The following is a 14533-nucleotide window of genomic DNA, read 5'->3' on the forward strand; positions in this document are numbered from 1 at the left end:
ATTTTCTCTTCTCTGCTTATCTCTTTTGCTTTGCTCAGGCCTGTTGTTTTGTTATTTCAGCAAAATTACAAAATTTAGGGTGGTCCATAGGGTAGGCCGTAAGGTAGGCTAGCCAAGGATTTGTATACCCGTGTGGGGCCAAGCTACGCAAACAGATCGATCAGAGGTGGATCAGCACCTCATTTAATATTATTTGCTAAAGGAGGGTATATGCTTCTCTAGCCTACCGTATCGATACTGTACAGTAAGATGAGACCTCCAAGTTAACATCTCTGAAAAAAATATTCAAAAACGCGGAAATAACGCACTCCAAGCCCTTTCTCCATCACTCTCACCTGTTCTCCGTAATTATTTACGTTCAGCTTCTTTTGTTCTCTCACAGACCTATCCAGTAAATCCAACAGCTTCTGGTTATTCTGGTTGATCTTGTACAAGTTCAATTGTCAAGAAATTTAAAAACCTGCCAAGTTTCTGCCCTTGAAATAAATTATCTAGAGTCTCCCTTAGTTTCCTTGGAGATATAAACCCATGAGTGTATTGTAAAGTACGTGCTGTGTATTAACGACCAAATATTTAATTAAAACTGCTCCACTTCACTGCACGTTTACACCTCACTTTTTTTAGTGAGAAGGATAGATTGCAAAGGCTTATAGGTCTGCTTTGTACAAGGCACCTATTGATGTATTTAGTCTTAAATGCATGTGAGTCTGCACTAGAAATATTTTCAACAGTGAATAGAAGAAAAATGAAGAAGGTTTGTGAAGAAATGATCTCTAAATCGACTTCCTCTGTAAACTTCAGTAAAAGATACTTCTAATCCTTTTTCACACCACGTGATGGCTTCGCTGAATAGTTTCAACTGAACGCAGGCACTTGCCCCTGTTAAGAAAAAAAGCTCAGGCTAAAACACATTTAGGCTGTAAATGCTATTCAGATATAAGCTAAAGTTTGGTGTCAATCGTGGGAATATTGAACAAGATAAACTTAAAAATTTATAAGAGATATATGGATTGCTGGATGTCTATATATTTTTTACCAAATTTGGAAATGTTGCTAACCTCAATGTGCTCTTTCTGACTATCTGGATTTTGTGTTGTTTATCGCATTATAAACGGACTCGTACACAACCACTCTCGGTTTGAAATTAGGCAATAAGTAAACCTGGGAAGAATGAGATTGGTGCGCGAAAACACACACAAAAAAACAATAGTCTAATTAACGTAACCCACTCCAGAGCAAGATAATTCTCTATAAGAATTTCGTGGTAAATAAATCTGAAAAGTCCAACATTACTGAGGTCTACTGAGAGAAAACACATTTGTTGTCATGGTAACTGAAAACATCAATGGCCATTTTCCCATCCGTCCCAGAAGGGTTATCCGTTGAGTAATTCGCTTCAGACAAACAATCTGTCTTAATGTGAAAACGGAACGGCTTTAATTTTGACGAATAATCTGTCTGACTTAAATTGTCTGTTTATCCGTCTCTAGAGTGAAAACGGCTGTTAACAGCCCTTAAACTGAGCGCAGTTTGTCTTGCGTTATTTTGAATCATAAACGGTTATTTAAGGAAAGATGTTGGTGAGTTTTGCTAGTTATACACAAGCAAATCAGTAATCGCAGTCAGGATCGATTGGCCCATAGTCGACATACCTCGCACAAAAGCCTTTACAAACGATGGTTGTACGTCTATGGCAGTTTTGGCATCATTCAGTGTTTCAGTGTAATTCTCTGAGGAAAAATAAATAACACACCCAAAAACGCAGTTTAAGTTGACACTTTCATATAATTCTTAATTGTTGTACTGTATCTTTTGAACTTTTTGTCACTTAGAAGCAGCCTCGTCCGCAGGGCTTTTCCCTTAAAAAATAGGTGGGGCGCCCAACCCATTTTTTAAGGGAAAAGCCCTAGGGACGAGGTTGACTTAGTAGTACTTTAAAATAGACATTGCATTCCTTAGTATCGTGACCTGTCAGTATTTGTTCTCGCGTTGTGTGTGCAGTGGCTGCTCCCAAATCTTCTGCTATTGGTAGAAAAATTTCATAAAGCCGAAACCAATATTGTGGAATTGCACGCATTTAGCCTGGGATCCCACTAATAAACCAATTTACAGTTGTGGATGGAAGCGAGGCTGAGGGTGACCTTGTTTTGATACAAACCCTCTCTGCTTTGTTATGGAAATTGTTCTCGAAAAATACTAGTTTGCATAAGAATAACTTGATTGACATAATAAAGCAGGAAGGTTTGTATCAAAACAAGGTCACCCTCAGCCTCGCTCCCATCCACAACTGTAAAATGGCCTATTCACCATTTCCATATACACTATAATGCACCTTTTTTACCCGCCTCCCCCCCCCCCCCACCCTCCCAAAAAAAAAATAGAAAAGAAAATCTTGCATTACTATTCTCTTCGCTTTTTCTTGGGACGACTGTAATACCCACGAGAAATTGGAAACAATGGACATTCAAGATTTTGGAGGTAAGCAATTAATGTGCATTATGGTCTATGTGAAAAATAGTGAATGAACAACTACTGCAAGTAGATATTAGGAGAAGCAGTTGTTGTGTAGTCTGTCAACTTTTTTTAAGCAGCATTCCACAAAGCGTGAGTAGCAACGGCTGACGCTTTCAGTGATTGTTGATAATTGTTCTTATATACAGAACCACTACTTAAAAAGATCTTTAGTGAGTTAAAGGTAAATGTAACATCACGATAACTAACTACAATGGCAACTTCTTACTCAAATTAAAATGCGCTGCCGCCCTGTTACTGTACAGTTTGGCAGTCAGTTCTTTATCCTTGCAGTTCACTTTAATTCCGTCTGTGTAGTAGCTAATGGCGCTGCTGTAATTCTTCTTGTTGTACTCCTCGTTACCCTCATTCTTGTAAACCTCTGCAATTGCTAATGCAGCAAATTAAAATTTTTTCAGTGATTTTACAAGGCGTTTTTGCGAAAACCAATGTGATCATCATTTACTCTTGTTTGGCCTACTCCAAGCCGGGGTTTTATATCAGGGACTACACATGAAAAAAATGTTCTTGTGAATGGGTAAGGTCTTCCCTTTAACCGAATTCAAGTTTTCAACTGTTGAAACCATACTATGGAATGAAAAAAGCATTTTTCTTTTTCTTTTCACCTCGTAAAGTGTCTGCATCAAACAGGAGTGTTCCTGCATCAGTAGATGTGACATCATCTACCTCTGGACTTTTCTCCATGAATGCTTTTAACACAAGTGTAAGGTTTCCCTTTCCGATGAGCTACTGGGCCCTGAGAAGAGAAATAGGGGGTTTCGTCAACTTGTTTTTTGTAAGATATATTCATTACACGATTCTTCCTATCTACGTTTTTATCACAGCCAAAGACTTTAAAACAGCATCCCTACTTATAATTGGGGTAATTTGAGCGCTGGCCACTATCGTGTCTTACTGAGAAAATCTTAGCTGATAGCTAGCCAACCGAATCCAATATCATCTACTTATCTGCAAGTACTAGTATTCTTTTATCCATAGTGTACTTTTCTGGGTCACAGATGACATAAAAATGTGGTAAGAACAAAAAAGGTGGCACACAAGCCACAGGCGAGTGTGTTACTAATTCGTGTCTTGACTGCGCTTTTGTGAACTATGGCTGAACAGAGACAAGGATACGTTTGATGGAGAAACAACAAACTTGAATGGAAAAAATACAAGAATACGCAAAACATAATGCTCGATGGATTTTATCCACTTTTTTTTTAGAAGTAAACGTGTTTATATTCTGAAACCAGGCGGAGAAAAGGGCCAAAGTTTTGAAGAACTACTACGAGGAGGTAACATAACATATAACATAACATAACAACTTTATTTAAGTGTCGATGACTTTAGCTTATAAAAGCTAATTGGGGACACTAAAATATGTGTAATAGAAAAAATATACATATAAAATGAGTTTATACATGGTATCATTGGGTAAATTTATAATTTTCTAAAATCTAAAATTTATAAAAAGTTAAAAGTTAGAAGATTTCGGAGTTACCCTACTACAAATAAGACAAGAGCCACAATTGTCACTTATAAGATCCACAAGGTTAATACGCCGTATCAAGAGACTATAAAGGGGACAGAGGGGGCATCCCCCATATACACCCTATTCCATAGGTAATTCGTCTCGAGTTATTTTTAGAATCGGGATAAAGTTACCTCGCGCGAGGCGTGGATGTTTCGTGGAGGTTTCGCATGACCAAACGCCGTGCAAAACATGTCGGGCGAGAGGCAATGAAAGCGTAAAAAGATCGAGAGCATTCCTGAATATTGAAGCGGAATGAGTCGGCGCTCACCTGGGAAAAAGGAATCGCTGGACTCTTTGACAACCCGTGAAATCAGTTTAACTCGAAGTTGTCGTAACCTCAGTGCTTTAATAAAATAAGAAATTTCGCCGGTCTATTGAAACCGGTCGTTTGTACAATTTAGGGAGTTTAAGATCCAACGACGCGGACGACAACTAGAACGTCAAAAAAAAGAATAGGTTTAATTAGCAAAACAACAACTTCGCACGTGCAACGCACGTTTTTGTTCATTTCTTTCCCGTTTTTGCACGACTACGACGTGAAAATGCCTAATTTCGCGTTTTATGGAGGACGTAAATAAGCAACGACGAAATTTTATTTCTCTTTCTGAGCTTGAATATGGTCCCTTGAATTTCAGCTTTAGGAGGGTTCGCCTACAATTGACAAAGTAAGTGGGTAGGAATAATCGCTATAAAGACTGAAAAAAATAAACATCAAACCAGAAATTGCTCTCTTCAAACTGTAAATTATAAATGATCCTGAGAGAATATTCAGTGTGTTAAGGATTTCCCTGCTCTACTGTTAGCTCTATACAAGAGAGGAAGGGCGATTCTTTTTTAATTTCGGTTTCGCTGACACAGCTTTCGCAGAAATCTCGCTGTAGTCGTTTTCGTCGACAAAAGGAATAGCAAAATCGTTCTCCGCGTCTTCCCCCATTTTGTTCTGCGTCATTTCGTGAAGGACGCGTGGCTCTCAGCGTGGGTCATCCACGCGGAACACATTCGCAATATGTGATTGGCTGTTGTCTAATCCCCCTTGAGATCTGTGGTGTTAAAAATAACTCGAGACGAATTACCTATGGAATAGGGTGTATATTGGGGATGCCCTCTCTGTCCCCTTTATAGTCTCTTGGCCGTATGCTAGACTTAAAGGATTGTAAGGTAGGTTTGTGGTCCGTGCACACTTCGGCCAATCTAATTTTTCATTTTTCCAACAAAAACGGAAACAGGAAATATTACTTATCCTTGTCATATTTACATATTTTAAAGTACAGACAAAAATAGAAAAAAAGAAAATGGTCAGGAAAATTGATCATTTTTTCATTTTTCTAATTTTGAAGTCCGCTTCAAAAATACAAAAAATACGGTAAACGGCTAAAAGCGATATTTTGCATTTTTTTGTTTTCTTGCTATTGTTAGAAAAATGAGAAAAATGAAATAATGTCCGATTCCTAACTCATTTTTCTATTTTTCCGTTTTTCGCCAAAAATAAAAGAAAACAGAAAAATGAAAAAAAATCATATTTATTCCCACCATTTTTTCCATTTTGTTCAAAAAAATGAAAAAATAGAAAAATAGCATACCTATCGCCCAATTTTCCATAATTCCATTTTAATAAGAATAATGAAAAAATGACAAGTGTTGCGAGCAATTTTCTATTTTTTTTTATTTATTTAATAAATAGTAAAACTTTAAAACGATACACCCTTTCAGACAGTTTTTCACTTTTTATTTTATTGAAAAATGGCGCAGAAAAGTGAGAAGTTATGAATATTTTAACGGTACGTGAAGAAGAGACTCGCTAATTCGGTTAGAAGATTTACCCAGGGTCGGCGGAGATGTGGGGGAATTTGGGGGGGGGGGGAGGGCTTAGTTTCGAGATGCGGACGTAGTTCCATTCACTTTTGATCTCGATTTCCCTGAAGGTTTGAGTTGTCGGGGGTCGACTGTGGATGAAAGCGGCGGGAAAACCGTACCGTACCGGCCGTGGAAATGAAGAATATTAGAAAGGGTACGAGGGGGGAGGAGAAGGCGTGAAAATTGGTACGGGAAAAGGGGGGGGGGGGGGGGGTAACTCAACGGTTTTCATGCCAGCAACACTATGGTCCCAGCAAAAAAAAAAGCGGTTCGTGAGAGAGATCAAGGGGAAGGAGTTAAGAAGAAGCTCGTTGAACAGTCACATGCGCAAAATAAATAAAGAGCACGCCAGTGAAGAGGTCAGACGCTTTTAAATGAAATAGATGCTCAAAAGTAGACTGCTTAGCAGGTCGAAATAACGGATCTTGCCGCAGAACGGGTCTTTTAGGATTGCAAGAGTAAAGTATATTGAATTAATATTATGGAGGAGAAACATAACGAGGCGGCTATTATACGCTCGCGGGAGAGAACATCTTAATGATCTGGCCCCATACATTTGTTTAAACGTTGGATAGCGACTATCCACCGGATAGGCCACTACCCAGCTGCCTGATAATTTTTTATGTATCTAATTTTAGGGAAACCAATTGCGTTATCTACTGGATAGTTATTTATTTAGCGGATAGCGTTATCCACCTTTTAAGCAACTCAGCCCTGGAAAGACGAGAGCAAAGATCGCTAATGTCGGTAAACCCATGCGACAAGTATGGGGAAACGTTCTACAGTTTGAATGGAACAGGAACACTTTATGGTGACGCAGTGTTAGAACAGGTCACAGAGTGAGTCCTAAGTAATGAGGTAAAGGAATCAGCTAATCAAATCCAAAAGTGAATGAAACAACGTTCGCATTCTGAGAACTAAAGCGCCCCCACCCGCCCTCCGCATCCCACGTCTCCCGCCAACCCTGTGTAAATCGTCTAACAAAACTAGTGAGTCTAAAGTGGATTAGGTTTTTCTTTTCTTTATTGGTAAATGTTCATGATTTATCATTTTTCTTTGCTATTTTTCATTAAAACAAAAGATGAAAAATTGTCCGTTTTTGTTTGTTTGTTTTCTATTTATTGAAAAAATGGAAAAATTATTCGCAACACTTGTCATTTTTTTCATTTTTCTTGTTAAAATGGAATTGTGGAAAATTAGGCGATAGGTATGCCATTTTTCTATTTTTTCATTTTTTGAACAAAATGGAAAAAATGAAAAAATGGTTCGAATGAATATCATTTTTTCATTTTGCTGTTTTTCGATTTTTTGGGAAAAACGGAAAAATCGAAAGATGACCTAGGACTCGGAGATTATTTTATTTTTCTCACTTTTCTGACAATATCAAGAAAATAAAAAAAGCAAAATATTGCTTTTAGCCGTTAAGAGTATTTTTTGTATTTTTGAATTTAACTTCAAAATTTGAAAAATTAAAAAAATGATCGATTTTCCCGACCATTTTCTTTTTTTCTCTTTTTTTCTGTACTTTGAAATATGCAAATATGATAAGGATAAGTAATATTTCCTTTTTCCGTTTTTGTTGGAAAAATAGAAAATTAGATTGGCCGAAGTGTGCACGGACCCGTTTTTCAGGAGCTTTGTCATCTTTTGGCCATTTTTCTTTATTGTAGTAGGTGCCCTTGTCGCTCTCTGCTAATTTCGAAGTCCACTCTTTGGCGGCAAAACGATTTTGTCATCTTCTTTCGTCTTGGAGTCGAGGACGAAAACGGACAAGCTCTTTTTTCTTCTTTGTAGGCGTTCACTTTCAAACTCCAGGGAAAAACAGTGAGCGCTATACTTGTAAACCACAATTTCTGTCAAATTGCATGATTACGGTAGCTTGATTCAACAGCGGCACGCGTATCAAGTATGACAGGACTTGTCAACGATCAATTAAAATAATTAGCATAGGAAAAACTTTTGCACTCTATAAGTCTGCACAGAAAAAACATTTTTCCCGGAATTTTTTTTTAAAAGAAAGCTCTTGATGAGCTCTATTTAATAGTCTATAAATTGTACATTTAGAAAAATGATTTTTTTTACCCTGGATGATACCTTAAAGGACTGATGGGATGAAGGTAATGTCACGTGGTTTCTCAGGGAGCAAACAAGTAAAAAACCTGTCAATGTAAGAAAGCGCGGTCGAGTTTGTTAATTCTAGACGACCTAGACAACAGAAAGTGAGGAACTTTTCACCTTAAAGACGATAATGGCCGGGGAAGTTGTGTGTGGAAGTGATCATTTTTTCTTTATGGATGCAGTAGCGACCGTAGATGCGCTCTCAGGAAGCAATAATGAGGTAAAACTTGTCGAAATTCGAACTATACATTTTGCAAGACTAAAATCATCGCCTTTTTTGAGAAAATAAACAAACTCGACCGCAATTACTCGTGATAATTTGCCCCTTGAAATACCACGTGTTCCTTTACTTTAATTTTCATCCCATCAATCCGTAAGCACGTGCAAAATTGGCTTGTGTGGATCGTGAATCAAGTCTATTGCGTAAGAAAAGAGTTCAACTCCCACAGGACTGGTTTGGGGCCCTACCATGGCCATCGTTTAATTGTTTTGGGACACCAATATGCATGGGCGCCGTGATATCATGTGAAAACACTCTATATCCGGTAAAACTCAACAAACTTATAGGAGGGCTTTGAATTCAGCCTCATGGGAAATACGGTGTTGAATAACTCCTAATTTGCAAATAATTTACAAATTTAAAGATTTACAAAATATCTTCTGGAGACAAAAAAGAAAAATTCACCCTAAAACGAGCAAAACACCGTCGACCGATCCGAACTTACTCTAAAATGAAATAGAGTACGAAGTTTTTCAGAGGGAGGAAACACCATATCAAAATAATAAATCAAGAATAAGTTGAGAAAATAGTACGCAAACAATTTTAAAAATCCTTACCAGTTTGCACTTTCCCTAAAGTTGTCATTTCCAATTACTTTGCGTTGCAGTTAGATTTAGCGACACTCTCCGAGAGCATTTTTTTCCTCTTGTGAGGATTGATTGGACGAAGGAACAAGTAGACGCTTCAAACAGTGTACTCTTTTGTTAAAAAATGTATTTGCATAACAATATCTGACCAACATTTCATTGTGTTCACACGTGTTTTCTTACATATTTATTTCAACACCTGTCTTGTCGAGATACGATACTTTACTGAAATAGGTCGAGGATTTCATCTATCCGTAGGCTCCTAATACTTCAAAAAATCTACACTGTTATGAAACATTTTTTAAAACAAAAAAAATATGTTAAAGTACAGATCTGATCTCAGTGGCACAACAAGATGTTCAGTTAAACACCGGCAAAACTAAGAGTAAACCGCTGATAACGCTGTTAAAGAAGCCCAAGGAACTAAGACGCCGGGTAACATTTCTTGGAGGAAGAAATGGCAGAGGGGAAAGAACACGTATAAATCCCACTAAAAGGAGAAAGTTTGTTGCATATTAAATAATAGGTTTTTCCCCTTTTTCAGAGAACAAAGCCATTTTGAGAGTCAGTGGTTTACGCCACAGGCTTTTGTGGGGGCTTTCGAGCAACACGCTGGCTACCTGTAGGTACCAGTAGGTACTGCCAACAGTCACCTGCTAAACTCCAACTCCTAACTTGCTCACTGTCTAACAAGCCAAATGAGTAGCCGTTGTCCAAAGCTGAACATGTTTCGGTTAGCTGACTGTGGGACTAAAAACAAGGCAAAAGCGCTGTGTTTTATGAGTTTGGTATAACTGAAGTAGACATGCAGCTCTGATCACTGTTCTGATCGGCAAGAAGCTACAAAAACCCAGGCTACAAGCCAATGTCTGTCGCGTAGATAGAGTGGCAATTACGCGGCAGACAAGCGACGCGAACGACTTCATAAACGCTATAAGCCATGCGAGGGAGAAACCTTTGGTCGAAGGGTAACGAAAACCTATAAAACGCTGATTAATCATTTCTGACCTCCCAAAGACGACCACCTGTCAGAAACTCACATCTGACAATGGAAAGCAACGAATATTCCAAAACAGACATAACTAAATTTGCGAGCTAACAATAATTCAAGTACGACTAAAGACATAAGATAAAAACAGGAAAAAACCCATGTGGACAAAATCCTGACTAAACTTGGTCCACTTGATGAAACAGTAACGAAACTTCAAAGATGAGAATCTTAAGAAAAACCTTTAACATGCACTTTTCTGTTGAAGTTGCTCTCAGTCCCACTTTCGCGCACTAACACTTGCAAAAACGCTAGCGCTGGCTACGTAGGATAGGCTAGGCCTGCCCACAACAGCAGAACATTATGACAACATCTGCAAGAACACTTCCGCGAACATAGTTAGCGATAGCAAGCATGAACCGAGAAAGCTCCAGTGTTGCCAGTACTATTTCCCACGAGATTCAACGTAAGGCGCTCGCACATGTGTAGTCTCTCGTCTTACAAGACTAACATGTTCAAGAATAGTTATATATTTGATGGCTTCATGGCGTCAGGCCAATAACTCTTAAATATTTTTCCTAGATCGTTATAATAGGCCTCATCACGGTCTTCGACGCCATCTTGACGGATAGGCAAGCAGGCGTAAAATTACAGTGTTTGTATGAGAATCCGATGTCGAATAATCTTCGTAAAACGTCCGTTTGGAAAAAAATATAAATTGTAAACTAAAGCTACAAGGTAGAGGATTCTACTGACAAATTTTGAGGGCTGTATCCGCGCTAAAACGTTCTCGATAGCTTTTTAGATTTTCTATACATTTGTCTATAATTTTTCCCGGGAAATTTAGTCGGCGGGAACTGACATTTTTACAGAAAAATGTATTGGAAATTAAAGGTCATTAAAAGAAGCGATTCTAGGGCAGGTGAGGCCCTGGAATTTTGAGAGAAGAATCTTTTGTCTAATAACTTTAGTTTACATTTCATAGTTTTTTCAAAACGGACGTTTTACGAAAATTATTCGACATCGGATTCTCATACAAACACTGTAATTTTACGCCTACTTGCCTACCCGTAAAGATGGCGTCGAAAACCGTGATGAGGCCTATTATAACGATCTAGGAAAAATATTTAAGAGTTATTGGCCTGACGTCATGAAGCCATCAAATATATAACTATTCTTGAACATGTTCGTCTTGTAAGACGAGAGACTACACATGTGCGAGCGCCTTACGTTGAATCTCGTGGGAAATACTGGCAACACTGGAGCTCTCTCGGTTCATGCTTGCTATCGCTAACTATGTTCGCTAACTATGTTTTAAATTGTATTTAGATGATACCTTCGTTACCTAAATTGTTTATTACAGGATATATTTCTAAATGTTACTATAATTTAATATGCAGATTACTTTTCTTTCTCTAAAAATTTATCAGGAAGGGAATCTTTCTTATCTCATTTCTTAAAACGCATTCGCTTTTCTTTTTTTCAACAGATGACCACACTTCGGGGAGAAGCAGAAGATCTTACCTCAGCTAGCTGTTGTCCAAAACTGATTTTCCACTAACACTTTCTTCTTCCAGTTTACGTGATGATGAAGCTTGACTTTGAACTGGTTCAAACTAGTGAATATTAAACATTTGCACCTGAAAACAAGAAACTTCATAGCATAAATATATAATAAGGGTTTTTCCCCTTTTTCCGGGAACACGCAAATACCATTATGCATGGTGTCTTGATTGACAAAAGAATATTAAGAAGGTATTAAACTTTTCACAGACAGTCCGCGTAAGAACTATCTGCGAGCAGTGGTTCCTCCTGGACGGACGCTGCGCTAAAAAGAGAAAGGAAACCACTGCGATCGACCGTTTGCTCTTTTCATCGTGCCGCCGTCCAGCATCATGGACGAATAAATTAACTTTGATTTGCTTACGCTTATAACTGCTGCTTTAACGCGAGCCTGCTGTAAATAAGCGCTCTTTCAGAAGGGTGCGCTTCTATAATAAAATCCATACATCAACTGTTTGACCACACTGCTCATCTCTACGGTCATTTTTGAAACCCAGACGTGGATTAAGCGATCGATTTTATCCGCCTTTTTTATCGTAGTAGGAAAACCGCAATACAAACAGGACCTGCAATCGCCAATGTTCTAGTTCACTAGGGACAAAACTGCTACACAACTTCGCCCGCGTGTCTTGTAAGCCTTCACTTTTCAATAAATATCGTATTGCAAGACTCGTCTTCATTTGGCCCGTCTGTAGCAAGCAGTATCCTTGAGCTAATATTCAGAATACAATAAAAGCTCAACAAAATTGCAACATTGTTAGTGGGCTTGTTATTCTTTCTCCCGGCGGTCCGTCGATATTGTGGGTCGTTTCTACGAAAACGAATAAGAAAATAATCCTTTTTTGGATACATCGTTTCTTTTCTCAACGAAATCCTAATGATCCGGACTTTTGTTCTGATCTTTGATTTTAGTAAAGAAACACACCCAAAATGAATGATTTTCTAGTAATCGGAGACCTATGTTATGCCCACAGGATCAGGATCAATAATTACTGCGACATTCGGGTTGAAGTTTCAGTCATGAAGGTTTTATCTCCTTTTCTTGATCGCGACAATCTCACAGGAAATGGTTTACGGCTCTCCTAATTCCTATCTCGTTTTTTGCTCAATGAACCCTACTAGTACCACATGAGGTAGCACGAATAGACGGATTTTACCTCAGCAAGATGTCCCAAGTTGATTTCCCAAATGATGAACAATATCCTAGAAGTGAAGGCCCTGAGTGTAGCTTCTAAAACCAGTTGAAGAGAGTTCGAAATCCTTTTTCATTTGACAGATTTTGCTCTCAACTAATGAACAACGAATATAAAAATATAAACGAGAGGCTTAGCAGAATATATTATCATAAGTAAGATACTACTTATTACGTTCAAAGCAATTCACGGCCTTGCTCCTTAATATCTATGCGATTTACTAACATTTAAATCGTCCTTATATAACCTTAGATCTTCAGATAGTATTTTACTTTCTATGGCAACTGCTCGATCGAAGACGTTAGGTGATACAGCTTTTATGGTAGCAGCGCCAAGGCTCTGGAACTCTCTTCCAAAAGACCTTCGTGCGATTACTAATGTGAACATTTTTAAGGCGCATATTAAGACTTATCTTTTTAAAACTTTATATTGGTGAGCAATTTTATATTCACTTCTTACTTGCATGCATATATATTCTTTTTATTTTTATTTATTTTATTTTATTTTTTTTAATGCATTATCTTTTATTTGTTTCTTTTAAGTAATGTAGTTGTAATGCGCAGCTGATCATTCTCATGTTAAGCTGCGCACAATAAGTTCATAAATTATTTATTTATTTTATTTTTATTTTAGGTAATTAGGGCTTTTTCCCTTCTTTCTACAACAATGCCTACTTAATTTTTCGTGCTAGGCAACTAAAAACAAGATTTGAACCATAGCTTGAAACTCACACCAGGGGTAGGTCCAGATACAAATATCCGGATATTTTTTTAACCCTAAGACATCATTAAAAAATCTCATGATATTTAGGAAAAAATTGTGATATTTTAGAATTTTTTTGAGAAAAAAATATACTGCCATCATGTTTTTTTCTAGGAGGCTACTTCAATGCAAATGAGGGCATGGGCGTTTCAGTGACAGAAATTCAAACAAATCTCCACATATGGGCCTGTTGTAATCAGATTCAGCAATATGCTCCATTTATAATATACGCAATGTGGCCAATGTTCAACAAAATGGCTGATGACTTACCCTCTGAGCCACGCACAAACCAAACAGTAGTGTCCCTTAATTTTAGACCACTTTAGACCTCCACCTAATGGTCTTTCACGACCTCTGCCTGTATTTAAGTGCAGTGATCTAGTCTTCTTGGAAGCTGACGGATACATGACTGTAAATAAGGCTGACTTTATGTGGAATTGTTTAGAGTTTTACTGTATGCTGTACAAGAGTAAAATTTCCTGAAATTTGTGTTGCCGTTTTTTAGATGACAGGCTATATTTTTGTGTTTTTACTATAATATTTATGAAATGAAGCCAGGTATTTTTGAGATATTTAGAATAAAATTTCGAGATATTTAGAAAAAAATCGGGAATTTCCGGAAACATATTCAGGCGATTTTTGCGATATTTGTACCTACAATTGTAGGCCTAACCGGGGCCTTCAACGACGGTTTCCACCTAAATGTACTGAAAACACTTTTTACACATGCGTAGTACGTTATTCAGCCCTGTCGCGCGAGAGAGAAAAAGCCTCTGGTACCCAGGGTAATTTCCCAAGCAATGATGAGAGCAACTGAAAAGTCGCCAGAAAGCACTGATAAATCTTCTAAAACCGTTTATAACTAAATCAATTTTTTTACGAAATGACACAACTTCCTTTCATGTCAAATAAAGCGAATACCAAACGCTTGCTTAAATTTTTGAAAACTTGGTTGGCAAAAATATCAACTCATTACCCTACATGGCAATTTAAAAGAATAAAACTCATTCAAAGTCCGATTAAAAGTCTTTATATGACACCGGGCAGTACGTTAATGGTCCCTAGAAGCATTCGAACGACTCCAAATTTAAAATGACGCAAATTTTAGAACATTTATTCAGTAAACTGACTTCGTTGAGT

General features: G+C 37.8%; 1 protein-coding gene across 1 annotated transcript; it reads right to left on the bottom strand.

Annotated features, from left to right (window-relative positions):
- Positions 1 to 713: 713 nt before the first annotated feature.
- On the bottom strand, positions 714 to 3258 carry LOC140939016 (tetratricopeptide repeat protein 4-like). The gene is made up of 4 exons (XM_073388576.1): positions 3138 to 3258; positions 2741 to 2902; positions 1653 to 1730; positions 714 to 879 (listed from the first exon to the last, which is right to left on the bottom strand). Exons 1-4 carry the CDS (start codon positions 3214 to 3216, stop codon positions 725 to 727), a joined length of 474 nt encoding a protein of 157 aa, XP_073244677.1. The 5' UTR covers positions 3217 to 3258; the 3' UTR covers positions 714 to 724.
- Positions 3259 to 14533: the final 11275 nt, after the last annotated feature.

Source organism: Porites lutea, chromosome 5, assembly GCF_958299795.1.
Source record: "Porites lutea chromosome 5, jaPorLute2.1, whole genome shotgun sequence".
Taxonomy (NCBI): Eukaryota; Metazoa; Cnidaria; class Anthozoa; order Scleractinia; family Poritidae; genus Porites; species Porites lutea.